The following is a 27,071-nucleotide window of genomic DNA, read 5'->3' on the forward strand; positions in this document are numbered from 1 at the left end:
TGAGCTTGTGGACAGAGAGCGTTCGTACGTGGACACACAAGGCACGCATTAAAAAAAGGGGTGGGTGGAAGTTGGCTGTATGTATTCATTAATTACCGTGCAAATTTGAATTTCAATTATAGTATTTTTTTCAAAATTTTCAATTATAGTACTTCCTCTATTTTTATATACAAGGTCACAAACTTAGATTACAGATATGTAGCTAAAAATTTAATGACTAGATTGCAAGCTAGCATTTTTTTCAGTTACTGGATCATTAATACGTTACATGCATGCAAGGAAGGAATAGAAAAATGAGTGGATGTTGAGTGAGTAAGTATTAAACATGTTGCTAGTATGAGGAAATACAAAAATGCTAAACCTACGAAAGAGCCCCCCCCCCCTCCCCCGTGATTTACAGGGAGTTGGGCCCCTCACTCCTCTAAACACGAAACCTATTCTTTCACGTTGGCCAATACGTAAACTTAAGTAGTTCCTTTACGTAAGTGTACCATTGCCAGAGAAAATATCATTAATTTTTGCCTCGATTAGTGTTGATGGTCATGTATCGATGTAAAATGTATTTTTCATAGTGCCTTGTATAAGTAAATGGAGGGAGTATGGATTCCTTCACGCAACCTACATAAGTTTTACGATAAATTTCCAATAAAATCTCCATAAATTCCCAATAAAATTCTCCACGCCGCATCGCGTCTATAAATAACACCTCCGGCTGGTCAGAGAACTTGGAGCTTTGGACTGGCTAGCTGTTAAACACCATGGGCTTTTCACCGCATGCGAAGCATTTCCTAGGCATTGTTATCTTGTTGCTTGCATGCACCATCGTCCACAACGCGACAGAGCTGAGTCTTCCCATGCCGCTCCTGCGCTGGTTTCACGATTTCCCATACACCCACCACCTCCTCCTGATGGGTCTTCTTCCCGCCACCGTGGCCGCCATATTCCTGACCATGAAGTTGCGTCCCTGTACCGCATACCTCATCGACTATGCTTGCTTTAAGGGTAGTACCAACTGCCGCGTCCCGATTTCCACCTTCATCGAGCATATGCACCTGACACCGTTCTTGGACGGTCGCAGCATCAAGTTCATGACGCGTTTGCTGGAACGCAGTGGCATCGGCAACGAGTCGAACCTGCCCCCCACTATCCACTACATCCCCGTGTACCGAAGCTTGATGGAAGCCCGTGCTGAAGCAGAGCTGGTCGTCTTCTCTGCCATTGACGACCTGTTCGCGAAGACTGGCGCCGCCCCTGACGCCGTGAGCATACTCGTCGTCAACTGCAGCGTATTCGCCCCAGTGCCGTCCATCAGCGACATGATCGTGAGCAGATACAAGCTCCACCATGACATCCGCTGCCTAAACCTATCAGGCATGGGGTGTAGCGCGGGTGTGACGGCGGTGGGCCTCGCGACCAGGCTACTGCAGGCGACGCGGCGGCAACATGGTGCGCAGTTCGCTATGGTCGTCTCCACGGAAACGCTCACCTCCAACTTCTACGAGGGCAAGGAGCGGCCCATGCAGCTGTCCAACATGCTATTCCGCGTGGGCGGCGCTGCCGCGCTCCTGTCCACGTCCAAGGAAAAGGCGCGGTTCCGTCTCAGGCACTTCGTGCGAACCATCACGGGTGCCGCAAGTGATGCCGCCTACAAGTGTATCTTCCAGGAGGAGGATGCCGAGGGACACTTAGGGATGAACCTGTCCAAGGACCTCCCGGCCGTCGCGGCCGACGCTCTAAAGGCCAACATCACTGCCATCGGCCCCCTCATCCTGCCACTCGCCGAGCAGCTGCTCTTTGCATTACATGCAGCAGCGTCTTTCGTATGGAGCAAGCTGCCCATCGACACCAAGCGGGTCTTCAGTCCGTACGTCCCGGATTTCCGCAAGGCTTTCGATCACTTCTGCATCCACACAGGGGGCCCTACGGCGATCGATGGTGTACAGCGCATCCTCGAGCTATCGGACGAACACGTGGAGCCAGCGCGCATGACCCTTTACAGGTTTGGGAACACATCAAGCAGCTCAGTGTGGTACGAGCTGGCGTACGTCGAGGCCAAGGGCCGGATGTCCAAGGCTGATCGTGTTTGGATGATTGGGTTTGGGTCCGGGTTTGAGTGCGTTAGCGCTGTCTGGGAGTGCATTCGGCCGGCGGACGACCCGGACAAAGCATGGGCTGAGTGCATACATCGATACCCGGCCGGTGAGCATTCCCGTGCGCCGGAGATCATCGAATGCTAGCTAGCGCGCTCAACCACGAACGTAACCCCAGCGTTGTGCAGTGCGCATTATACTCCCTTCGTTTCAAAATAAATGTCAAGGTTTCAGTTCAAATACTCACTCGGTTTCAAAATAAGTGTTGTAATTTTAGTTCAAGTTTGAACCGAAAGCACAAAACTTATTTTGAAATGAAATTAGAACTGAAACCAGGACACATATTTTAGAACGGAGGGAGTATACTAATAGGGTGTACGTGGAGCAATAATCATTGTGTATGCCAGTGCAGTGTGTGTTATAATTAAGCTCAAGGGCTTAGATGTCTGGATATTTTATGCATGCATGTATACTACTTCCTCAATGATTATTAGTGCAGCTGCACTAATTGGATGCATCGAGTGAACCGTCACGCGCACTCACTAGTAGAAAAAGAGGTTTCCATACGCCCCCATTAGTCCCCAAAATAATCGAACCGCGATCAAAGGGGTCTTTAGTCGCGGTTCGGTAGGAGACCCGCGACCAACTATCTGGGCCCAGCGCGCTCGGTCGACAGCTGGCGGACGGGAGGGGCTTTAGTCCCGGTTGGCCTGGCCAACCGGGACTAAAGGTTCTCAGGCTGGCCCGAAGGCCTTTAGTCGCGGTTGGCCAGACCAACCGGGACTAAAGGTTAGTCCTTTAGTCGCGGTTGGCCAGACAAACCGGGACTAAAGGTTAGTCCTTTAGTCGCGGTTGGCCAGACCAACCTGTACTAAAGGGCCCATCAAACTCTACCCCCCTGGACCGCCTTTTCAGTTTTAGAAAAATCAAAAGAAAATGATGGAAATGTCAAAAAAGTAAAATAAAATAAGTTTCTCATGTGATATGTGGTCTAGTTGTTGGGAAAATTAACAAATATGAATTTCGACTTTATTTGCAAAATCTCTCTGGAATTTCTTAAAATGGGCATAACTTTTGCATACGAATTCGGATGAAAAAGTTTTTATATGAAAAATCATCTACTCGAAAAGTTACATCCGAATTTAACCAGGGGAACCCCGTTAAACATTTTCAAAATCCTCAAAAACCTAACAGAAAAAAAGAAACGGGGCTTTTAAGATCTGGAGAGGCAAAAGATTTCAAAAAATTTCAAATTGTGGTCAAACTTTGGTCAAACAATGGTCAAACTAATTATTCTAGAATATTAGTGTTACTAAATAATTATTTCAGTTTTTTTAAATTTTGGTCAAATCTGGTCAAACTGTGGTCAAACAGTGGTCAAACAATGGTCAAATTAAAAAATATTAGTGTTACTAAATAATTATTGTTTTTTAAAACAATAGTTTCAAACTCAAACAGTGAAATGTGTCACTTCATGCTCAAGCTAAATTCCTGAGGGTTAATAGAATTGACATCCTACTATTGTCAGGAAAACAACAAGTGCAGACTTGGAAACGAGGGAGAATAGAACCCGGAAGTTAAGCGTGCTCAGGCTGGAGTAGTGAGAGGATGGGTGACCATCCGGGAAGTTAGATGATTTGGAATGATGAGGGGTGATTTGAGATTAGAGGATAAATTGAGCAGTGATGAGGGGTGGTGATTAGAGATTAAAGGTTAAAATAATTCCGAAATTTGAAAATAAAAAAATTCACAAAAAAACCAGGTTTAGGGGGGCTAAAACCCTAAACCTGCGGAGGAGGCCTTTAGTCCCGGTTAGCCACGAGAATCGGGACTAAAGGACGGGCCTTTAGTCCCGGTTAGCCACGAGAACCGGGACTAAAGCCTTTAGTCCCGGTTCGTAGGAGGCGCGACTAAAGGGGGGGTCTTTAGTCGCGCATATTTAGTCCCGGTTGCACAGCCGGGACTAAAGGCCTTTTTTTACAAGTGACTGTCTGATCTTAATCAATAGCTACACGCTGGCGGAAACTGTCAGCTCATGTGACGTGCATTTATTTCACGCGTTGTCAGGTGGTGGATGGTCGTACATAACGATTAGCGGCATGGACGTGCTGATGTCAATGAGTTCTTCAAAACTATATCTCTTATGGATAAGTTTCGATGACCTTTTTTAAAAAGCAACTCAACTTTAGTGCTAAAGAAAAAAAACTTCCTTCCATCATGTGTACTACTGAATTAATCTAGCAAATATATCGTAGACAACATAGAAATTATGGCAGACTAATTTTCACCATATATAGGCCACGAAACATCATCGGTAAGCAACTTTGGCATTAAATGGAGGCAACTTTGGACACCAAACGAGGTAACACGTGTTACGAAGTTACATTGAACATATATTATGCATAAACGGTCCTATTATCGCATATCCATGTTTTATAAAAGGAGGTAAATAATTTCTCCTAGTTGTCTATCATGGTTGTGAAGTTGGCTATAGCATAACATGTCAAATGAATTAGGATTAATACTACAAAGCAAATAAAGCAGTCAACTTTACTTGAATGAAACGAACTAATTAGCATGGATAGGAAGCTAATTATCGATAGTGAAAAGTTGAAAACAGAGGTTGGTAACATCACATTATTTTCAAAATCAACTTTTCCTGTTATGAGAGGCAACTTTGGTGCTACTATTCGGCAACTTCAATTCATTTTATGTCATAGTTAATTTTGTCTAACATTCTCATAACTTGCTCACCGCGACTTCTAAGTTTCCTATCGTTGATGATCGTATATTAAGATATTGCTGATAAATCCCTTACAATACTATGAATTAGTCTACTGTTGATGCTCAGTCGCCTATCATTGCTAGTTAGTTGGCTATTGTGGATGCTATTGTTGTTTCACATTTGCTAATTAGTTGCCTACCTATGATGTCCACTTGCATGTCAGCGCTAAGTAGTTGTGTAAAGTACTATAAAAAGTTTCTCATCGTCAATGCTCAAGTTGTCTATTATTTGGAGCATAGTGTTAGAATACTTACTAGTTACGGTAGGCAACTTCGAGGTGAATCCAGTTAATTTGGTAGTCATGGCAATTAATTTAGAAGGATTTCCCGCTCATAGACAACCATACTAGAAAAAAAGTTGTTTTTCCATAGCACTAAAGTTGCCTCCATAGCACCCAAATTGATGTTTAGATATGATGTGTGGATCCTAAATTAGAATTTAAGTTAGAAAAATAAGGTAGTGAACTTCACTCCACTAAAAGCAACTAGGTAGCAATGATAGGCAACTAATTAGCAGCAACGAACAACTTGGAAACAGAGGTAGATAACATCACACCACTTTTCATAAGCAACTTTCCTTCTATGAGAGACAACTTTAATGCTACAAATAGGCAACTTCACTACATTTTGTGCCCTAGTTAATTTATTCTAATATTCTCCAAACTTTCTTAATATGACTTCTAAGGTGTCTACCGTTGATGCTCCTATGTCATTGTTTATATATATATCATAATAATATGAATTCGTCTACCATTGATGCTTAGTTGTCTATCATTTATATTTGCCTATCGTTTGTTCCAGTTGCCTAACTCCTAATTAGTTACCTACTAATGATGCCTAGTTGCATGTTATTGCTAATTAGTTGCCTGTAAAATTGTCAAATGATGTGCATTGTCGTTACTCAAGTTGCCTATGCTCCTAAGCATAGTGTTGGGATACTCACTACTTATGGTAGGCAACTTAAAGGTGAAGCTAGTCAACTTGGTGTCGCGGTTACCAACTTAGAAGGATTTTCCGCTCATAGGCAGTCGTACTAGGAAAATAAGAAGTTGCTTTCCTATATCTATTATATATACCCATGTAAGCTCTAATTTGGAATCTTCTCATATCCATTATATATTTATTTTTAAAGCAAGAGACACATAAGCACCATATTCAGGTATTTTTAAACAACTATTCGTTCTTAAAATAAATTTTCACAAAAGTGTTTTTGTCAGGCCATAGGGAAGAAGAGTCGGTCCAACCAACTATTCGGACGTGAGGTGAGATACTTACGTTTACGTACCTTGGAATCCCACAGTAAGCTCACTAATAAGGAAAACAAAACTATTGAAGACCGCTTCTAAAAGAAGCTCACTAATAATGATTTATCCTCTTCATTGTTGTCCGCGCTACTGCTACGGCACTACAGCTAAATGTTAGCAGTAGCGTGGGTCTGCCGCGCTACTGATATACCTACTTAGAAGTAGCGCTTCTTCTAGAACGCGCTACTGGTAGCTACTAGCAGAGTGCCTCTCTATACGCGCTACTACTATTATTATTCTATTTCTTTTCTGTTTTATGTCATATTCATACATCATTATACAAGTTTTCATACATTATCAATTTAGAGATTATTTTTGCATCATAATGAGTTATTATATCATCGGGCGAAAGAACCGTGGATTAGTTTCAAGTGAATGGATCTGAAGTGACCAAGTCATGGATTAGCGTGACTTGGTCAGTTTGGATCCATCCACTGGAAACTAATCCGCGGTTCTTTGAACCAATGATATAATAACTCATCATCATCATCATCATAATATCATTAACAACTTATCATCATAATACATCATCAACTCTAACACATTGTACCACATAATAACAACTTCTCATCATCATCAAAGTCATAATCAACACTAACTAGTTGTTCTTAATACCTAGGACCTACTCCTCTCTCCTAGGTAAAATACCATAAAAGAGATAAATCGGTCCATCTCCATAATGGTAACGCCCACACGTGTGACATGTTTGCACATCGCCCAAACGCCTTGATCCATGTTGATTCTGTTTTGCATGAATCCTAAAGGAATCTGTAAGAATCTGAGTGCCACGTTGGCATCATCGCGTGTGTGCGCATTGAAGAGTTTACCCACACGCCCCGCAGCACGTGGTTTGCCGGTTGCGCACACAACCACCACCTAGTCCGCGCGCGTGTGGGCAAACTACTTTTCCCCGACACGACACTCGTACGTTGTTGGATGATAACTGCAGTTGCGCGTACGTGGCAACTAGGTAAACACACATGGCAACTATGATTCGTTGCTAGACGACAACTGCAGTTGCGCGTGCGTAGCAACCAGAGTAAACACACATGTCAACTATGATTAACCATACATGGCAACTATGGTTGGACCACACCTGGAAACTAGGTAAACACACATGGCAACTATTGTTTGAACATATGTGGCAAGTAGTTAATCACACACGGCAACTATGGTTTGCATACACGCGGCTACTACCATAAATTAGACATGGTAACTATAGTTAACCAAAACAGAGAGAGTTGCTATGCTTTTACAACTGCATTTGTCATCCCGCATAATTACATCTGCCATTCCGGATGACAACTAAATCGTCATCCCGCGGGTACCTAACGTAGCCGCGTCAGGACGTGTGGGCATATTTGCTTCGTGCCACAGGCGCGGAGTGAGGATGAGTAATACTTGTTGGGCGTGTGACACGAAGTAGCTGCGCCCACACGTGTGAACAATTCTAATGTTCGCCCACACACAACTCTTGTGGGCTGCCTCTTACTCACACCACACATAGTGTGTGACCGAACGTCTAGTATGCCACACGTGTGGGCGTTATCAGGACCCTTTTATTTTTGACCGTTCGATGAAGATCTGGTGATCCTGATGAAAGTGACCGAGTCGCATGAAATTTTCAGGTAACTGTCGTATAGGCAAATGGTTTATACTACACCATGAGACCATCACTAATCTATGTTTCAGATGGCTGTTTTGTACTGTCACCAACGTAGTGTTTCTACTTAACTATTTTGGTCTGACGCGACATATGCATGTGAGTACAGCTTCGGCGTTGGGGATGCGGACGCCGGTGGCCTACAAGGCGCGGCAGCGGGCGTCGCAGGAGGCGCTCGCGCGCAGCATGAACTTCGCCGTCAGCGGTGTCGGGGTGCTCGACACCGGCAACTTCCAGCGCAACATCAGCCCGCAGATCGACCTCTTCCAGGCCATGCACCACAGCCAGCAGCGGGACTGCAGCAAGCGTACTGTGCTCGTCGTCGTCTCGGGCAATGACTACGCCTACGCTGCCGACAAGGACAACGGCACCAGCGTATGTGGTCACCATGCAATCCAACAAACCTTACCCATGACCGACCGACTGACTGACTGAGTATTGTAATGCTCTCCCTGTGTAGGCGGCGATCGCTTACATCCCGACGGTGGTGCGGGAGCTCCGGGAGCAGCTCCGGCGGCTGCGCAACGAGGTGGGGATGCGCAGGGTGGTGGTGACAGCGGGAGTCCTGGACTAAGGGGTTTTTTGGCGTCCCGCCTGTTGTCCATGGGCCAGACTGATGGGCTGTGAAGACATGAAGGCTGAGACTATAACCGTGTTCGGATTGGACTCTCCTTGGCGTGGAAGGCAAGCTTGGCGATCAGCTATGAAGACTCCTTCTTATCTAACCGACTCTATGTAACCCTAGATCCCCCCGGTGTCTATATAAACCGGAGGGGTTAGTCCGGATAGCGGATACTCATTACCATAGTCATACAGGCTAGACTTCTAGGGTTTAGCCATTACGATCTCGTGGTAGATCAACTCTTGTAATACTCATATTCATCAAGATTAATCAAGCAGGAAGTAGAGTATTACCTCCATAGAGAGGGCCCGAACCGCTAGACGCACAGTTCGGGACCCCCTACCCGAGATCCACCGGTTTTGACACTGACATTGGTGCTTTCATTGAGAGTTCTTCTGTGACGTCGACGAAAGGCTCGATGTCTCGCCTCGTCCTTAAAGACAACAACACCTCCGGGGGAGCTCTAGCCCCAGGCCAAACCCTCCGGCTGGGCGGATTTACTATGATCGCCCGTTCGGCCGTTGAGCCGACTAGGACCTCTTGGGCCATCGAAAACCCCCTTCGCATCAACTCCGAGCACTCCAAGCAGATAGATCCGACAGAGTTCTCGTCCTTGAACGAAATCCTAGATCGCGTCACCGCTTTGGGAATCGCCACAGATTACGATCAGATCGGGCCTAAAACCGATCAAGGAGAAATCAAAACTCCACTGGTCACCCACCAGATAGCGGTAGTCGAGGAGCAGGACGGCGAGTCTTCTTGTATATCGAAGACAGACTATGTTCGGATCGCCGATCAAGAAGAGCCGGATACTCACCAGCGAAAGGATGCGACCAGCCGTCCGAACATAGAATCGGACGGCAGTCCGAAACAATCAGAAGATACTCCGGAACCCGGACTGTTGAGTCCGGAAGGTCTTCAGACTCCGGATAATCGTTCAGGTCAGGGTTCGGATTTAATTCCACCCACCCACCCGGACATAGATGTGGCACCCCAGCTCAGAGCAACCGGTTTACCCTGCATTGCCAGCCTAGAGATCGAGTCTTCTGGCAATACACAACAACATGGTACAGAAATAACCGCTTTAATGATACTAGCGTGGTACAAAGGTCTGATATTACATCGAGTTTCGAGGCCAAGCGGCACACACGGTGCTGCTGGACAGTATGTACATTATTTAATGAACATGGCTGGGGCCTCGATCACGCGAAACTACGCGGCAGCGGAAGAACGACGTACCGGAACTCCATGGCACAGGGACACCGACGTGGACAAGGCCTAGACAAGAGATGCGCTCCGATGAAAATCAACTTGCCTGAAAGCTGGTATGACACGCCAGGTTAGTACATTGAATGTACTTGCAAGCTCACAACAAACATAAGCACGATGACAGACAATATCATGATAATTAATCAAGTTAAATTAATGCAAGAAATTACTACAAATGCAAAGCTATGCAAAGCAATCAAACAGCGCACCGAGTCACACGGACTCGCTTACCAGACGGTTACCTCGTAACCAAACGGTGACCACACCGGGGTCACACCTGAAACCAATCACTCATGAACACCTCGAGTGTTCAAGGTTCACCACGAAACAATGCATCGCAACAATTACTAGTTTGCAAGTTTATTTATAAAAGTTGATCCATGGTGTGACTTACTCCCGAGTCTTGCCCATAACCGAGGGCGCGGCTATCGATAGATTAAATACACTCTGCAGAGGTAGCGCACTTTACCCACACTACAGAATACCTGGCCTCGTACTCCCATTCGGGTGGACCAAAGTATTCCGACGAAGCCCTCCCTTTGCCATGCACTCTCCCCGGCCACTCCGACCATCTCCCTCTCAGGGCTAGGTCTTGGGTGGCCCCGTGTCTACCAAAGACACCAACGGCCACCGTTGTGGCAAAACGGTCCCAAACGGGGACAAGGTACCATAAAAACAAAACGAGCACACAAGGTTATGTCTGCCTACCGGGCCAGGGTATGCACGCCCATAACCTTCCCTCGCGGGAGGCACCGGTGAGAGCCACGACAAAGGACCGAATCAAGACCTTTCCATTAGGTAAATGTGGTCGCACTGAATTAAAAATCCGATTCAGTGGCACCATGATGTGATCAACATCATATTCAGGTTGAACTTAATCAAGTAATAACTGTCAGAAAAACTTTTTATTACTAACATGCCATCATACCAGAAATCATGCAACTAGTCATCACACAGAGCAAGCAACTCTTAAGCATGGATCAAAACAAGCAACATAACTATCTTGCAATACTACGATCAGAAACTTCTCTGGTTATAACTCATTTTTATCTACAGACAACATTTTTATTAGTTCATTATTTAGTTAAAAACTATTACTAGCAAAAATAGCTACCATAACTTTCCATAACAAAATATCCAGTGCAAAATCTTACTCTACTTAGCCAAACAATTCTATGAACTCGACCAGAAGCTAAAACAAGCATATCAAGCATCATAAAACAACTAGCAATTAACCATATTAATTTATCAAATTTTAAATGCAAATAAAGACTCATATTCAAGTAGAAAATCATAGATATTGAAATAACACCATCCAAATGATGATGTGGCTTGCCTTAGTGCAGAGGAGGGTCACACTCCTCCTGGTTAGCTTCAAGGCAAGATCCACCTTCTGAAAATATTTTAAAACCACAAAAATAAATGTCAAAACACATTCTGAAAATCACCAGAAATTCTAGACAGCAAGGAAAAATCCACCTTTTGGTGTGCTGCTAGAGCTTTCTGTAACAAAGACAATGCAAAAAGAATCAATTCATTTGCACTTATGGTTTAGAAATGGCGGCTGGTCAAAGTTTAGTCAAATTTTTGAATTAAATTTGAATAAATAGAAAATCCTGGGGGGGGGGGGGTGACGTCGGAGGCGTAAACTGAGAGTGCGCCTCCACTCGTACTGCTTCGGGCGCGAGTGGTGAGGCTGACACTGGGCCCCACCAGTCAGGAGAGAGGGAAGGGGATCGAGATCAGAGGGGAGGCGGTGCTTCGCCGGAGTGCATGCCGGCAACGAGGGGGTTTGGGGCTAGGGTAGTGGGATAGATCGGAAGCGGGGCTCGCGGCGCACCTGCCCGTACCCGTGGCTTGGCGAAAGGTGGACGGAGCTGGTCGCAGTCGAGCTCGCAAGCTTCGGTGGCGGACGGGGTTCGCCGGAGAGGTGGAAGACGGTGGCTAGAGGCAGCTCCGAGGGCTTGGCGGGGTCCAGGCAGCTCCAGCAACCACCAAGGCCCTGCCCAAGTAGCTGCTTGAGTTCCAGAGCCCCTGGAGAGCGACAGCTGGCCTGCGGGGATCACCGGAGTCCTGGGTCGGGGCGACGGCCAGAGGCCTGCCCGACCGGGCTTCTGCTCATCTACGTGTTCATGGAGGTGGTGTGGAGTGGTGCGTGGCTAGCAATGGAGGCGGTGTGGCTTTATATAGCCGGAGCAGACGGGGGGAGACGTGTCGCCGCCGGAGCGCTCTGGACACGCGGCAAACGTCGACGAGAGGCTCCAATGCGAGGGGACAGGGTGCAGCGTCAACGCCGGCGCTTGCCCACGCTCGCGGACGAGCACAGGAGGCGGTTTGAGATGTGGACAAGCACACGCGCGCACTGTGCCGTTTGGCCGCGACTTGACCGGGCTTGCTGCGGCGGCTCCGGCGTCGGCGAGCGCCAGGGAGGGGTCATGGGTCGAGGGTTGTGGCACGTTGCGGAAGTCGGAGGAGAGCGCTTGCATGCACACGCGCGAAACAGAACACAAAGCACCAGCCAGAGCGCGTCGAGACGCTGCCAGGCGTCGTTGTGTTCCCTCTCGGCGATGAGGGCCTTGTTCACCAGAGTCAGGAAGTCCGGGAAATCAAACATACTGAGAGTGCACCGGAGATGTTGATGTAGGCCCCCAAGGAATCGGTCGATCTTCCGCTCTTCTGTGGCCACATCGTGGAGAGAATAGTGGGCCAGATGGTTGAATTTATTCAGATACTCGGCGACGGTCATGCTGCCTTGAGTGAGAGCGAGAAATTCGTGTTGCTTGATTTTCATGACTCCGGTGGGAATATGATATTTGCGGAAATGATCCTTGAATTTTGTCCAAGTAATTTCCTCGTCGGCAGGCCATATTGCTTTGGCATTATCCCACCATATAGCGGCAGCTCCTTCGAGATAATGCATTGCGAAGGGAACCTTGTCTCCGTCGTCTGTGCGAGCAATTTCCAGTTTTCTTTCAATAGTCCTTAGCCAGTCGTCGGCGTCCAAAGGATCAGTAGCATGGCTGAAACTGGGAGGCTTGGTTCGCTGAAAATCTGATAGCTTGGAATGATGGCCATTCTGGTTTCCATTCTGCCCAACCATAACTTGTACACTTTTCAGTATTTCCAGCAGATCGTTGCTCCTTCTTTCTTCAAACATTCACAGGATTTGCTCGGTGGAAGGCGGTTGTGGGGGTGGAGGCGGAGGTGGCTGGTATGGTTCAGGGGAATGTCCTTCCTGTCTTGCGGAACGACGGACAGGGACATCCTCACCAGCTTGACTGCTGCTGCCTCCACGCGGCATCCTATTTTTCGTTTTCCCAATACATAGCAACCATGATGAGAAAATTCCAAAATGGGGGAAAAACCAATGACAAATCCTAGAAGAAAGCAGCGGATAAAACCAAGTAGAAAAAGAGTCCAACATAATCATACATAGTCCCAACATGAAAATAAACATCGCAATGGGTCTACTACCCTCGTACATGAAACTACGCATCATGACAAGTGCGATTACAACCATACATCATGCTCATGACTACCACGATACTCTAACGATCTACTGCTCGGATGGTGCTGTTGCAGGCTCGTCTCCTGAGCCGGACCCAGATCCTGAACTGATATTAGAGACCTCCGGGTGAAGAGAGGTGCGCTGGCACTGCCTTGAGGGCTCTCCCTCAGGGGCAGGCGGGGGATGGGATCTCAGCATAGGAGCGGCAGGAGTAGCGACAAGAGAAGACCATGCAGCAGGAGCGCTGCGAGGGTTCACTGTCAAAGGGTTAACGGTACCCTGCAAGGTCGTCGTAGGAACGGAGGTGGGAGGAGCAGAAGTGTAGATGACAGTGGGAAGAGGGTTCCTTATATGAGCAGCAGCGAGAGCGGCGCGAGCGCGTGAGAGCTCCTGAGCTAACTCGTAGTTAAGGAGATAGCTAGTGGTGATGTAGCATGCAAGGTGGCTAGTGGGACGATCGCACGCCGGATTAATCAAAGGAAAGCGGATACGCCCATTCTCGTGCAGAGATGGGTAGAAGAAAAGTCCAGGATGGGTGTGCATGCGAACCTCATTGTAGCGCAAGTCTACAAGAGCCTCGATAGCAGCAAACTGAACCGCCTGAGATGGCATAGAAGCAAGACCACCCTTAGACGAACGAGTGTAAGCGCCGGATGGGGAACTGTGGTGTAGAGTGACCTCAGCATAATACTCATACAATGCACCGGCCAGATCGTCGCGATACACCTGATACTCTGGATCATCACCCTCTAGATAGAGTCGTCGCCACACGTTCTGAAGCAGGTGCGGCGATGTGCACGGAGCTGGCTCAGGATGGTACAAGATCGGTACTGGTGCCATCTACACTCACAAACCATACGGTTAGTAATAACTACAATAAGTCATGCATGCAATGCAACAACCAATTCATATGTCTACTGGCACTCAAACGAAACTATCTACCGTTTTACTAACGCACTACTGGTCTAGCGTGTCCTACAATCAGCGCGGCTCTGATACCAAGCGTTGCGGCACCCCGGCTCAGAGCAACCGGTTTACCCTACATTGCCAGCCCAGAGATCGAGTCTTCTGGCAATACACAACAACATGGTACAGAAATAACCGCTTTATTGATACTAGCATGGTACAAAGGTCTGATATTACATCGAGATTCGAGGCCAAGCGGCACACACGGTGCTGCTGGACAGTATGTACAGTATTTAATGAACATGGCCGGGGCCTCGATCACACGAAACTACGCGGCAGCGGAAGAACGACGTACCGGAACTCCATGGCACAGGGACACCGACGTGGACACGGCCTAGACACGAGATGCGCTCCGATGCGAATCAACTTGCCTGAAAGCTGGCATGACACGCCAGGTCAGTACATTGAATGTACTTGCAAGCTCACAACAAACATAAGCACGATGACAGACAATATCATGATAATTAATCAAGTTAAATTAATGCAAGAAATTACTACAAATGCAAAGCTATGCAAAGCAACCAAACAGCGCACCGAGTCACACGGACTCGCTTACCAGACGGTTACCTCGTAACCAAACGGTGACCACACCGGGGTCACACCTGAAACCAATCACTCATGAACACCTCGAGTGTTCAAGGTTCACCACGAAACAATGCATCACAACAATTACTAGTTTGCAAGATTAATCATAAAAGTTGATCCATGGTGTGACTTACTCCCAAGTCTTGCCCATAACCGAGGGCGCGGCTATCGATAGATTAAATACACTCTGCAGAGGTAGCGCACTTTACCCACACTACGGAATACCTGGCCTCGTACTCCCATTCGGGTGGACCAAAGTATTCCGACGAAACCCTCCCTTTGCCATGCACTCTCCCCGGCCACTCCGACCATCTCCCTCTCAGGGCTAGGTCTTGGGTGGCCCCATGTCTACCAAAGACACCAACGGCCACCGTCGTGGCAAAACGGTCCCAAACGGGGACAAGGTACCATAAAAACAAAACGAGCACACAAGGTTATGTCTGCCTACCGGGCCAGGGTATGCACGCCCATAACCTTCCCTCGCGGGAGGCACCGGTGAGAGCCACGACAAAGGACCGAATCAAGACCTTCCCATTAGGTAAATGTGGTCGCACTGAATTAAAAACCCGATTCAGTGGCACCATGATGTGATCAACATCATATTCAGGTTGAACTTAATCAAGTAATAACTTTCAGAAAAACTTTTTATTACTAACATGGCATCATACCGGAAATCATGCAACTACTCGTCACACAGAGCAAGCAACTCTTAAGCATGGATCAAAACAAGCAACATAACTATCTTGCAATACTAAGATCAGAAACTTCTCTGGTTATAACTCATTTTTATCTACAAACAACATTTTTATTAGTTCATCATTTAGTTGAAAACTATTACTAGCAAAAATAGCTACCATAACTTTCCATAACAAAATATCTAGTGCAAAATCTTACTCTACTTAGCCAAACAATTCTATGAACTCAACCAGAAGCTAAAACAAGCATATCAAGCATCATAAAACAACTAGCAATTAACCATATTAATTTATCAAATTTTAAATGCAAATAAAGACTCATATTCAAGTAGAAAATCATAGATATTGAAATAACACCATCCAAATGATGTTGTGGCTTGCCTTAGTGCAGAGGAGGGTCATACTCCTCCTGGTTAGCTTCAAGGCAAGATCCTCCTGCTGAAAATATTTTAAAACCACAAAAATAAATGTCAAAACACGTTTTGAAAATCACCAGAAATTCTAGACAGCAAGGAAAAATCCACCTTTTGGTGTGCTGCTAGAGCTTTCTGTAACAAATACAATGCAAAAAGAATCAATTCATTTGCACTTATGGTTTAGAAATGGTGGCTGGTCAAAGTTTAGTCAAATTTCTGAATTCAATTTGAATAGATCGAAAATCCGGGTGGGGGGGGGTGACGTCGAACGCGTAAAGTGGGAGTGCGCCTCCACTCATACTACTTTGGGCGCGAGTGGTGAGGCTGACACTGGGCCCCACCAGTCAGGAGAGAGGGAAGGGGATCGAGATCAGAGGGGAGTCGATGCTTCGCCGGAGCTCATGCCGGCGACGAGGGGGTTTGGGGCTAGGCTAGAGGGATAGATCGGAAGCGGGGCTCGCGGCGCACCTGCCCGTACCCGTGGCTTGGCGAAAGGTGGATGGAGCTGGTCGCAGTCGAGCTCGCAAGCTTCGGTGGTGGACGGGGTTCGCCTGAGAGGTGGAAGACGGTGGCTAGAGGCAGCTCCGAGGGCTTGGCGGGCTCCAGGCAGCTCCAGCAGACCACCAAGGCTCTGCCCAAGCAGCTGCTTGAGCTCGAGAGGCCCTGCAGAGCGGCAGATGGCCTGCGGGGACCGCCGGAGTCCTCGGGTCGGGGCGACGGCCAGAGGCCTGCCCGACCAGGCTTCTGCTCATCTACGTGTTCGTGGAGGTGGGGTGGAGTGGTGCGTGGCTAGCAAGGGAGGCGGGGTGGCTTTATATAGCCGGAGCAGAGGGGGGGGGGACGTGTCGCCGCTGGAGCGCTCTGGACACGCGGCGAACGTCGATGAGAGGCTCCAACGCGAGGGGACAGGGTGCAGCGTCAACGCCGGCGCTTGCCCACGCTCGCGGACGAGCACAAGAGGCGGTTTGAGATGGGGACAAGCACACGCGCGCACTGTGCCGTTTTGGCCGCGACTTAACCGGGCTTGCTGCGGCGGCTCCGGCGTCGGCGAGCACCAGGGAGGGGTCGTGGGTGATGGGTCGAGGGTTGTGGCACGTTGCGGCAGTCGGAGGCGAGTGCTTGCATGCACACGCGCGAAACAGAACACAAAGCGCCAGCCAGAGCGCGTCGAGATGCTGCCAGGCGCCGTGTCCTCACGCGGTCACCAAGCTGACATGGCCGAAACGACGGCCAGGAGCGGCCAAACCTTGTCTACGAGCTCGACCGTGCAGTGTTACGTCTAGAAGAGGTGATGGATCATACCCAGGCCGACCAGACGCGACTCTACCAAGCTGGCAAGTTTCTGGTCAGAAACTTGGTCGCCAAGTTTGGCCACCTTCTAGAAGGCCATTAGGGCTAATCTCCTGGGGTTTAGGGTTTCTTAGGAAGGTCTTTAAGCTCAAGAAATCTCAAGGCCAAAAGGTCAAGGAAAAATCTCAAGGCCATTAGGCTGTACAAAGTGCATTTGTGGTCCACAAGTGAAAAGATTTTCTACAGCAAAAATATTACAAAAAGTGATGCAATATTTTTGCGTGGGAAGATGTGCCATGGTCCTAAGAATATTTAGGAATCATCTCAGATTTTTCTGAGCAAGAAAAATTGGGGTTGCTTTGGAGCACAAAGTTCTGAAATGAGCTTAAGAGAGAAAAATGAATATTTTCCTTTAGGAAAAATATTCATTTTATTATTTTGGGAATTTGTGGGAAGAATAAGGTAGATAGGTCACTTGGGTGAAAGCCAAGGATATGCCCAAGTGACAAGTCCATTTGAATTGATCCAATAATCCAAATCAAATCCAGTCGCCAAAAAAAATCCAAATCAAATCAGGGCAAAAACCACGATGAAAACCAAGTCCGGAAAGAGAGAGAAGGCAAGTCCGGTAAAAAGAGAGAAGGCAAAATCCAGGCTGTCACAATAGATGCCCTTATGAGCGTAAAACAGCAGTCTCAGGAAACGGTTCACCACTTCTGGGCCAGATTCCTCCTTGTCAAAGACATGGTAAAAGATTGCCGCGACGAGGACGCGATATCAGCATTCCGCAGCAATTGCGCGGACGAAGGAATCCTCAACGCCATCAATCGCCGCCGCATACTGAAGTTCGCTGACTTAGCAACTATCGTACAGAAGTACAGCACGCTGGAAAGCGCCTGGAAAACTCACGCAGCTTGCTGGGAACCATCGGTCCCAACTAAACTCCTCCCACAGGCGAAGAGGGTGCACCCCCGCAGCACGCCCAGTCCAATAGTTAAGAAATATAAACCCATTACATGGCACGACACGGTTCTGGAGGGATGGCTTGATGGCCAATGCAAAATACACACGACGCCAGATACCGTGGCAACCCACAGCCTTAGAGCTTGTTGGATACTCCGGCAGGTAGCCAAGAGCGGCGAGGACATCCTTATCAAGGACGCCCCAGAACAACACCCTCTAGAAAACGACGACACAAGAGTATTGACGGTCTTCGAGACATTCGCTTCAAACAACAGACACAAAAGAGCACTTCGCGACCTCGCCGAAGTCTGCCAACTCGCTGCAATAAACCCTTCGAATGACACGGCCATAACATTCAATGACGGTGACGAGCCGAAGTACAGGACAGTCCGAGTGCCAGCCGCATTAGTCCTCAGTCCCATCGTGGACGGGTTTCGACTTACCAAGGTCCTCATGGACGGCGGCAGCGGACTAAACCTCATTTACGAGGACACACTCCACAAAATGGAAATAGACAGGAGCCGTATCAAGCAAAGTAGCACAACCTTCCGAGGAATCATTCCCAGTCAGGAGGCGCGATGCGCGGGAAAAACCACACTTGACGTGGTATTCGGCACGCCAGAAAATTATCGGTCCGAAGAAATCACTTTCCAAGTGGCCCCTTTCAGCAGCGGATACCACGCCCTATTGGGGTGGGTCGCTTTTACATGCTTCCAAGCCATACCTCATTACGGGTATATGAAGCTCAAAATGCCCAGACCAAACGGTATAATCACTCTCGTCAGTGATCCGGACGTAGCACTCCGCGCGGAAAACAAAACAGCATCCCTCGCCCTTGAGGCACTATCCGAAGCCCTCGCGGCCGAAGAATTAACCGCACTACGCTCCACGGTGGACAGAGATGATGTGGTCCTCGACAAACGCCCCAAATCCACCTCCTTCAAACCAGCAGAAGAAATAGTCAAATTTCAGGTCCACCCAACGGACCCCAAGAAAACATCATCTATCGGAGCACAACTAAACCCAACAGCTGACGCCGCGCTACGAGAATTCCTGAGCGAAAACTGGGACATATTCGCCTGGCACCCTTCAGATATGCCAGGGATCCCACGGAAGCTGGCCGAACATAGCCTCAATATATTAAAGGGATTTAAACCGGTCAAGCAAACACTGCGGCGCTTCTCCGAAGCCAAGCGACAAGCCATGGGGGAGGAGCTGGCCAAGCTTATCGAAGCCGGATTCATTAGAGAAATCAAACATCTGGACTGGCTGGCAAACCTGGTGACGGTACCAAAGAATTACAAATCCTGGCACCTGTGTGTCGATTTCAAAGACCTCAACAAGTCCTGCCCTAAGGATCCCTTCCCCCTCCCCCGCATTGATCAAATCATTGACGCCACCGCAGGACACGACTCACTGTGTTTCCTCGATGCATATTCTGGATACCATCAAATCAAAATGAAGGAGTCCGATCAAGCTGCAACAACGTTTATTACTCCATATGGGCCATTCTGCTTCAACAACATGCCTTTTGGGCTCAAGAACGCCGGTGCCACATATCAACGCATGATTCAAACATGCCTGGAGAAGCGGATCAGCAAGACAGTAGAAGCTTACGTCAATGACGTCGTCATCAAAACCAGGCACGTCGAAACACTAATAGACAACTTACGTCTTACATTCGACAACCTCCGTGTGTATGACATTAAACTCAACCCGGAAAAGTGTGTCTTTGGCGTCCCCGCTGGAAAACTGCTGGGCTTCATCGTTTCCAATAGAGGAATAGAAGCAAATCCAGCTAAAATCCGAGCTCTGTCACAGTTGGCTACACCAACAGACTCAAACAAGTCCAAAAACTAGCTGGTTGCGTGGCAACATTAAGTCGCTTTATCTCCAGATTAGGAGAAAAGGCGCTACCACTCTATCGCCTCTTACGGCGCACCGATAACTTCGTATGGTCAGACGCGACGACTGCCGGACTGGAGGGAATAAAGGCCCTCCTAGCAAGCAACCCAATCCTGGCCGCACCAAACGCCGGCGAACCCATGTTGCTATACATATGGGCAACACATCAGGTGGTGAGCGTCATGCTCGTCGTCGAACGAGAACAGGACGGACACAAGTTTTTGCTCCAAAAACCAGTATACTACGTATCTACTGTCCTCATACCATGCAAATCCCGGTACCCCCATTACCAAAAGATAGCATATGCGGTCTTCATGGCATCCCGAAAGCTACGGCACTACTTCCAGGAGTGTTCAATCACGGTGGCCTCTGAAGTCCCACTCAATGACATAATAAACAACCGCGATGCCATGGGACGGATCGCCAAATGGGCCGTAGAGCTACTTCCATTTGATATAACACACAAGCCATGACGAGCCATCAAATCCCAAGTGCTGGCTGACTTCGTCGCCGAATGGGCAGAGGCCAAACTCCCTAAAGAGTACGGCGCATATTCCAACTGGGTTATGTATTTTGACGGCTCCAAAATGCTGGCGGGGCTAGGAGCGGGAGTCGTGTTAACATCCCCCACTGGACACGTCGTCCAATATGTACTCCAAATACTATTCATAGACTCCAACAACGCGGCCGAATACGAGGCCCTATTGCATGGTCTTCGGATGGCCGTATCTATGGGCATACAACGCCCAGAGGTACACGGGGATTCAAACCTCGCAATATCTCAAATAAACGAAGACTTTGATGCCAAAGATCCAAAGATGGTAGCTTATCGTAACGCCGTCTTAAAAATGTCGGCCCGGTTCGAGGGTCTTGAATTCCATCACGTCGCCCAAGAAAGTAACCAGGCGGCGGACGTCCTTGCTCGCATTGGCGCTAAGCGCGACCCCGTCCCACCTAACATCTTCCTGGAAAGGATTTTCAAGCCATCCGTGGTGTGGCAAGGGGAGGGCGGCAACAACAGTCCAGATCCGAATACAACACCAAATCCCGAACACACCGATAGTATCGGGGGCTCAGCCACCGAAATAACACCGTGAGCCCATCTCATTATGGCAGTCATTGCCCCATGGACCAACCTTTCTTGTCCTACATTAATAGGAAGGAGCTTCCCGAAGACCAGAATGAGGCTCGCCGCATTGTCCGGCGTTCGAAGGCCTACAAGGTTCACGACGGAGAGCTCTACAAGAAAAGTACTATCGGAGTACTTCAAAGATGTATCTCCGAAGAAGAGGGGCGGCAGCTTTTAGCAAAAATTCACGCTGGTCTCGGCGGACACCATGCCGCAGCTCGGGCCCTTGTGAGCAAGGCATTGCGTACTGAGTTTTATTGGCCGACAGCCCGAGCAGACGCGCAGGACCTTGTCCAACGCTGCGTCGGATGCCAACTCTTCGCCAACCAAAGCCATATGCCCCCAAATGCCTTACAAACCATCCCCATTACTTGGCCTTTCGCGGTCTGGGGACTGGATATGGTTGGACCCCTTAAAGGGGGAAGCCATAAGAAAAAGTATTTGCTGGTCATGGTGGACAAATTCACTAAGTGGATAGAGGCTAAACCGGTCAAAACGGCTGAGTCCGGCCCGGTGATAGAATTCATATCCGTTGTGGTGCACCATTATGGTGTCCCGCACAGCATCATCACCGACAATGGCTCTAATTTCACAGCCGACGAGGTAAAAACCTGGTGTACTAATCTTGGCATTAAACTCGATTACGCCTCCGTCTATCACCCGCAAACCAACGATCAAGTCGAACGAGCCAATGGTCTTATTATGAGCGGCATCAAGGCCAGACTAGTGCGGTCTTTGAAAGAATCAGACAAGCACTGGGTGGAGGAGCTCGACTTCGTACCCTGGGGGCTGCGGACCACGCCCAACCGTACTACAGGATACACACCTTTCTTCATGGTGTACGACGCGGAGGATGTATTGCCCTGCGATACTATCCACGACTCACCTCGAGTGCGTATGTACGAAGAGAGAGAAGCCGAGCTTGATCGGCAGGACAGCTTAGATGCCCTGGAGGAGGTGTGCGATGTCGCCGAAGCCCGTTCAGCATTTTACCAACAACAGGCTCGAAGATATCAAAGCAGAGAAGTACGGGCCAAGACTTACAACGTTGGCGAACTCGTTCTACGCCTGCCGGAGAAGAAAAAGGACAAACTCAAGTCCAAATGGGAGGGTCCATTCATAATTGATGAAGTTCTCACCGGAGGGGCGTACCATCTTCGTGATGCATCAGACGATCGCCTCGAGCCGAACCCCTGGAACGCGGCCAGACTCTGAAGATTCTATGCCTAGCGCTGAACTCCCTGTTCGTCTCCTTCTCCCCTGTAGTTTCCATTATTTTTTTCTCTCTTTTCCGATTACTTTTTCTTGCTCGCTTTAAAGCTCTCGTACGGCTAGACCGCATACCCCTGACACATACATATTTAAATATGTATGCCCATTATACCTAGGGGCTTCCTTGGACAGAAGCTTTTTATTATTATTCCTCGAGCATCAAGCTCTTCACATATGAATTTTTCCATATGTACCTTTTCTTAGCCATTATATGCATCGATATGACTTAAGTTTTGGCCAAGCTGGGTTGCCTGGCTCTTGTGCTTATGCCCTAGCTGAACTAACGGAAACGTAGGGCATATGGCCATCCCTCTCGGCAGGCCGATATCTTCCATAGTCAGATACGCCGCCGCGCTCCTTTGAATAGCTCTACGAGCTCCTCCATACTTCCTGGAGGGGAGACGGATGGCCATAGGGCCTTCGCAACACTCCGCGTCGCCAGCCGAGCATGTTCATGCAACTGCGACAACCCTTGCTGCAGATCACTTGATGATCCGGACACCTCCTCTTCAGGACGGCCCGTCAATATACCTGCAATCATAACTATATCAGTTCCATTTATCTCCGAACTACTCTAAAAATAGTTCAGATACATACTGAATATGCCGCCCCACAGCTTCTTGTTCTCCTTCACGGAGTCGGCTAGCTGGGCTCGCACATCTTTCAACTCTTCACCCAATGTAGTGTAGGAATCCTGTAGCTTGTTTTTCTTGTCCCTGACTCGGGTCAACACACGCTCGCCTGTGGCATGTAGCCTTTTCGCCTCTTTCCCCCCTCTTGGGCGATCTTCAACTTCTCTTCAAGTTGATCGGGCTATCCTATTATGCGATAAGCAACAGTATTAGTACAGTTAGTATACACTTATTGTTCCTCGATAGAGGGGAATGTTACCAGATGACGCCTTCTTGAAGTTTTCAAGCTCGGCGGTAGCGACGCTCAGCTGCGCCCGACACTGCTCCAGCTCTTGGCCTCGCCGGCCATTCTTCTCTGTAAGGACCTGGTTATACAACGATCCTTAAATCAGTTGTATCAACTGCTTCCAGTGTCGGGGGTTACGGGCATATGGTTATCCTTTTCGGACTAAGAAAAATTTACTTGCACATCTGTCAAATGTTGCTTTGTGGCTTTTCTAAGCCCATCTCAAGCAGCTCGGATGTATGCGTCGGCCGAGCTGAAGGCATTGAATGCCTCTCCCGAGAGCTTGGGGTCTCATAAGACAGCCCGGCACCGCCGATGATTCATGGCGCTCTCTACTTCCGAGTTGGTAACGGACATGTCTTCCAAACCCTCGTCCAAAGGACAGTCCAACGTTGTCCCCATAGCGAACCCCACCCCTCCGGTAGGATCTAAATCCCGGTTGTTGGGAGTGCGACCAGCCGAATCCCCGGACATAGTCCGGCGAACCTTTTTCATGATACAAGACCAACATAACAATTACGGTTGGGTACGACTGCTAAAACATATCTTCAAATCCATACCTCTTCGACGAAGGACCGGCCTTGTCCTCGCTGAACTTCCTTTTCGAGGCCTTGCTCGGCGCGGGAGCCACTCTTCTTGGAGTCATCCCCGACGTAGCATGACGTGCCGAACGCCTCCCCTTTGAAGCATGAGACAGTGCGATGGGTGAGGCAGTGCGAGGAAACTCTTTCGAGGGGGATTTCTCCTCATTACTTACGTGGAAAGCTGGAAGAAGACCAGGATAATCGGCAATGATGGCCACTTCCGTGCCGTCATAGCTAGCCTGGTAAAACACTCCTTCCGCGAATACCACGAATATATCCGGGTCCTCTTCGAACCCAGGATCAAGCTCCCGGTTGTGGTTCTCCGGCTGTGGGGCAGGGCTACTAAGCCCCTCGGTTACCTTCTGCCAGTGTTGTTTCAAAATAAACGGATGGGGAATTTGTTAAAGATGGCTATGAAAGCCCAGTGAATAAAAGCAAAGAGGATAAGACTCACCGAGCTAGGAGGGTTGTACATGGGGTACTCTTCTCTCCGATTCATGCGGAGAAATTCTTCTTCCTCCCCCTTGAACAGCTCGGCCAGTACCTTGGCCAGAGCGGCGGGGGTGTCCGGACCTTTCCGACCGCAGTGGGAGGCATCGACCTCCCCATTGTAGTGCCACATCGGGAGCCCTCTGTATGGAAGAGGCTGAACCCCCCGCACTATGGAGGTCGCCATTACCTCCACTATTGTAAAACCGGACTGGGCAACCATCCTTATCTTGCCCAGCAGCTGACAAACTTCCGCACTGTCCTCTTCTTCAAGACTTCGGGGACGCCAGCTGTGACGTTTCTTCAGGGGAACACTTGCAAATTCTGGGAGACCCCTGCGAACTGGGTCGGGAAGAGCGACGTCTTCTATATAGAACCATTCGGAAGGCCATTCTTCGGATGCCTTCCTTGGTGTGCCGGACATGTATCCGGTATCGGCGACGCGCTATACTTCGGCTCCGCCCACTTCAAATATTGACCCCTGGTGGTTGCGCGGGACAAGGGAGAACAACTTTCTCCACAGTTCGAAATGGGCCTCAATGCCCAGAAACAGTTCGCACAACGCGACATAGGCCGCAATGTGCAAAATGGAGGCCGGGGTAAAATTGTGCAGCTAAAGGCCATAGTACTCCAGAAGCCCCCGGAGGAACGGATGGATTGGAAACCCTACGCCCCTTAGCAGATAAGGGACGAAACAAACTCGTTCCCCCCGGATGGATTGGGAAAATCCTCCGCCTGGGTCTCACCGTTAAGGGAGGCTTGCCCTGCTGGAATAGGGACCAGATCTGCAGGGGGGAGGAATCCCTGCGTTTGCAGCTTCTTTAATTGGCTATGGGCCACTGAGCACTTCTCCCACTCGCCTCTCTCTGAGTCGAAGGAGGAACTGGGAATGTTGGCCATGTTGGAATGTCTTCTCCTAGTAGTCTTTGGGGATTTTTCTCCGCGAGATGTTCAATGGATCCAAGATTCGATCTCTTTAAATAGGCGCTCTTCCCGGCCTAAATAGGGTGTTATTTGCAAAAATACCCTAACCCCCCGCATTCGCTCGACACGTGGGGGACGAAGTTATTAAACGCGCAGAAGTCGAGGGGAGACATTGAATCTACGGCCGAATACACTACTTGGAAATTGTTAAAGAAGGAACCCGCCTTGCAATGCCGAAGACAATTTGTGTGCCGGACACCTCGCTATTGAAGACTGGTTCGGGGGCTACTGAGGGAGTCCTGGACTAAGGGGTCCTCGGGTGTCCGGCCTGTTGTCCATGGGCCGGACTGATATGCTGTGAAGATATGAAGGCCGAAGACTATAACCGCGTCCGGAATGGACTCTCCTTGGCATGGAAGGCAAGCTTGGCGACTAGCTATGAAGAGTCCTTCTTATGTAACCGACTCTATGTAACCCTAGATCCCCCGTGTCTATATAAACCGGAGGGGTTAGTCCGGATAGCGGATACTCATTACCATAGTCATACAGGCTAGACTTCTAGGTTTTAGCCATTACAATCTTGTGGTAGATCAACTCTTGTAATACTCATATTCATCAAGATCAATCAAGCAGGAAGTAGGGTATTACCTCTATAGAGAGGGCCCGAACCTGGGTAAACATCGTGTCCCCTGTCTCCTGTAACCATCGATCCTAGACGCACAGTTCGGGACCCCCTACCTGAGATCCACCGGTTTTGACACCGACAGTGACCAACCTGCACCACATGGGCTGCACGCCTATCTTCACCCGCCCGCTCAATTACACCAGCTGCGACCTGCTGGCCAACGCCGGCGCTGCCCAGCACAACGCTGCGCTCCGGTCGGTCCTCGGCACTGTTGAAATATATTGTCCACCTCCCTCCATCAGTTCAGATTTTTGGATGAATTTGCTGGAGCATGAATTCAATAAGGTATCAGAACCAAGAGGTCTTGAGTTCAAAACCCTGCCAACGCAGTATTAAATAAAATAATTCTGCGGCCTACATCGATCCCACGTCTAAGGACTAAAATATCCTAGACGTGAGGGGAGTGTTGAAATATATTGCCCACCTCCCTCCATAAGTTCGGACTTTTGTATGAGTTGGCTGGAGCATGAATGCGATAGGCACCCTCGACCCCAATAACCGCACCTTCCTCCTCCTCGACGTCCACATCCCCTTCGCTGCCTTCCTCCTCGACAATGACAACAACGATGGCAATGTCAAGAGGTTCGCGAGCACGCTGCGGCCATGCTGCGAGAGCTTCAGGCCCGACGGCTACTGCGGCGAGGAGGACGAGAACGGCACGCGGCAGTACACGCTCTGCGACGACCCCGGCCGCTACTTCTACTGGGACGACGTGCACCTGACGCAGGCCGCCTAGGCCGCCGTGGCGCGCACCTTCAGGGCTGCCGTCAAGAGCTTCCTCTCCATCTGACCTGACCTGACACGGCAACTCTTAATGCCTCAAACATGAAACGAAGATGGTCATATATGCATGGTTCATTTGGATGCATCGCCAGCAGTCAGGACTAACCAACACGTAACGTGCCCTTAAAAGGTAGCTACTGACGAACTGAAGCTAGCTTTTTTTACTGTTACAAGCTACCACGCAGTGTATATATTGGATGATTTATTGAAAACATCAATTTTTCTCC

At 48.8% G+C, this 27,071-nt stretch overlaps 2 protein-coding genes across 2 annotated transcripts; both read left to right on the forward strand.

The window, feature by feature from the left end:
* The first annotated feature begins 758 nt into the window (after positions 1-758).
* Positions 759-2,496, forward strand: LOC123099314 (3-ketoacyl-CoA synthase 6-like). The gene has a single exon (XM_044521491.1). It carries the CDS (start codon positions 759-761, stop codon positions 2,235-2,237), a length of 1,479 nt encoding a protein of 492 aa, XP_044377426.1. The 3' UTR covers positions 2,238-2,496.
* Positions 2,497-7,964: 5,468 nt separating this feature from the next.
* Positions 7,965-26,812, forward strand: LOC123099315 (GDSL esterase/lipase At5g03610-like). Its single transcript, XM_044521492.1, has 5 exons — positions 7,965-8,216; positions 8,302-8,391; position 8,671; positions 26,144-26,266; positions 26,541-26,812. The coding sequence occupies exons 1-5, from the start codon at positions 7,965-7,967 to the stop codon at positions 26,795-26,797; spliced, it is 723 nt and encodes a 240-aa protein (XP_044377427.1). The 3' UTR covers positions 26,798-26,812.
* The last annotated feature ends 259 nt before the right edge of the window (positions 26,813-27,071 follow it).

Source organism: Triticum aestivum, chromosome 4D (assembly GCF_018294505.1).
Source record: "Triticum aestivum cultivar Chinese Spring chromosome 4D, IWGSC CS RefSeq v2.1, whole genome shotgun sequence".
Lineage (NCBI taxonomy): Eukaryota > Viridiplantae > Streptophyta > Magnoliopsida > Poales > Poaceae > Triticum > Triticum aestivum.

Coding starts and splice junctions, on each gene's coding strand:
- LOC123099314 (XM_044521491.1), top strand. CDS start 759: ATGGGCTTTTCACCGCATGCGAAGCATTTCCTAGGCATTGTTATCTTG.
- LOC123099315 (XM_044521492.1), top strand. CDS start 7,965: ATGCGGACGCCGGTGGCCTACAAGGCGCGGCAGCGGGCGTCGCAGGAG. Junction 8,217..8,301: donor ACAAGGACAACGGCACCAGC/GTATGTGGTCAC, acceptor CTCCCTGTGTAG/GCGGCGATCGCTTACATCCC. Junction 26,267..26,540: donor TGCGCTCCGGTCGGTCCTCG/GCACTGTTGAAA, acceptor TGAATGCGATAG/GCACCCTCGACCCCAATAAC.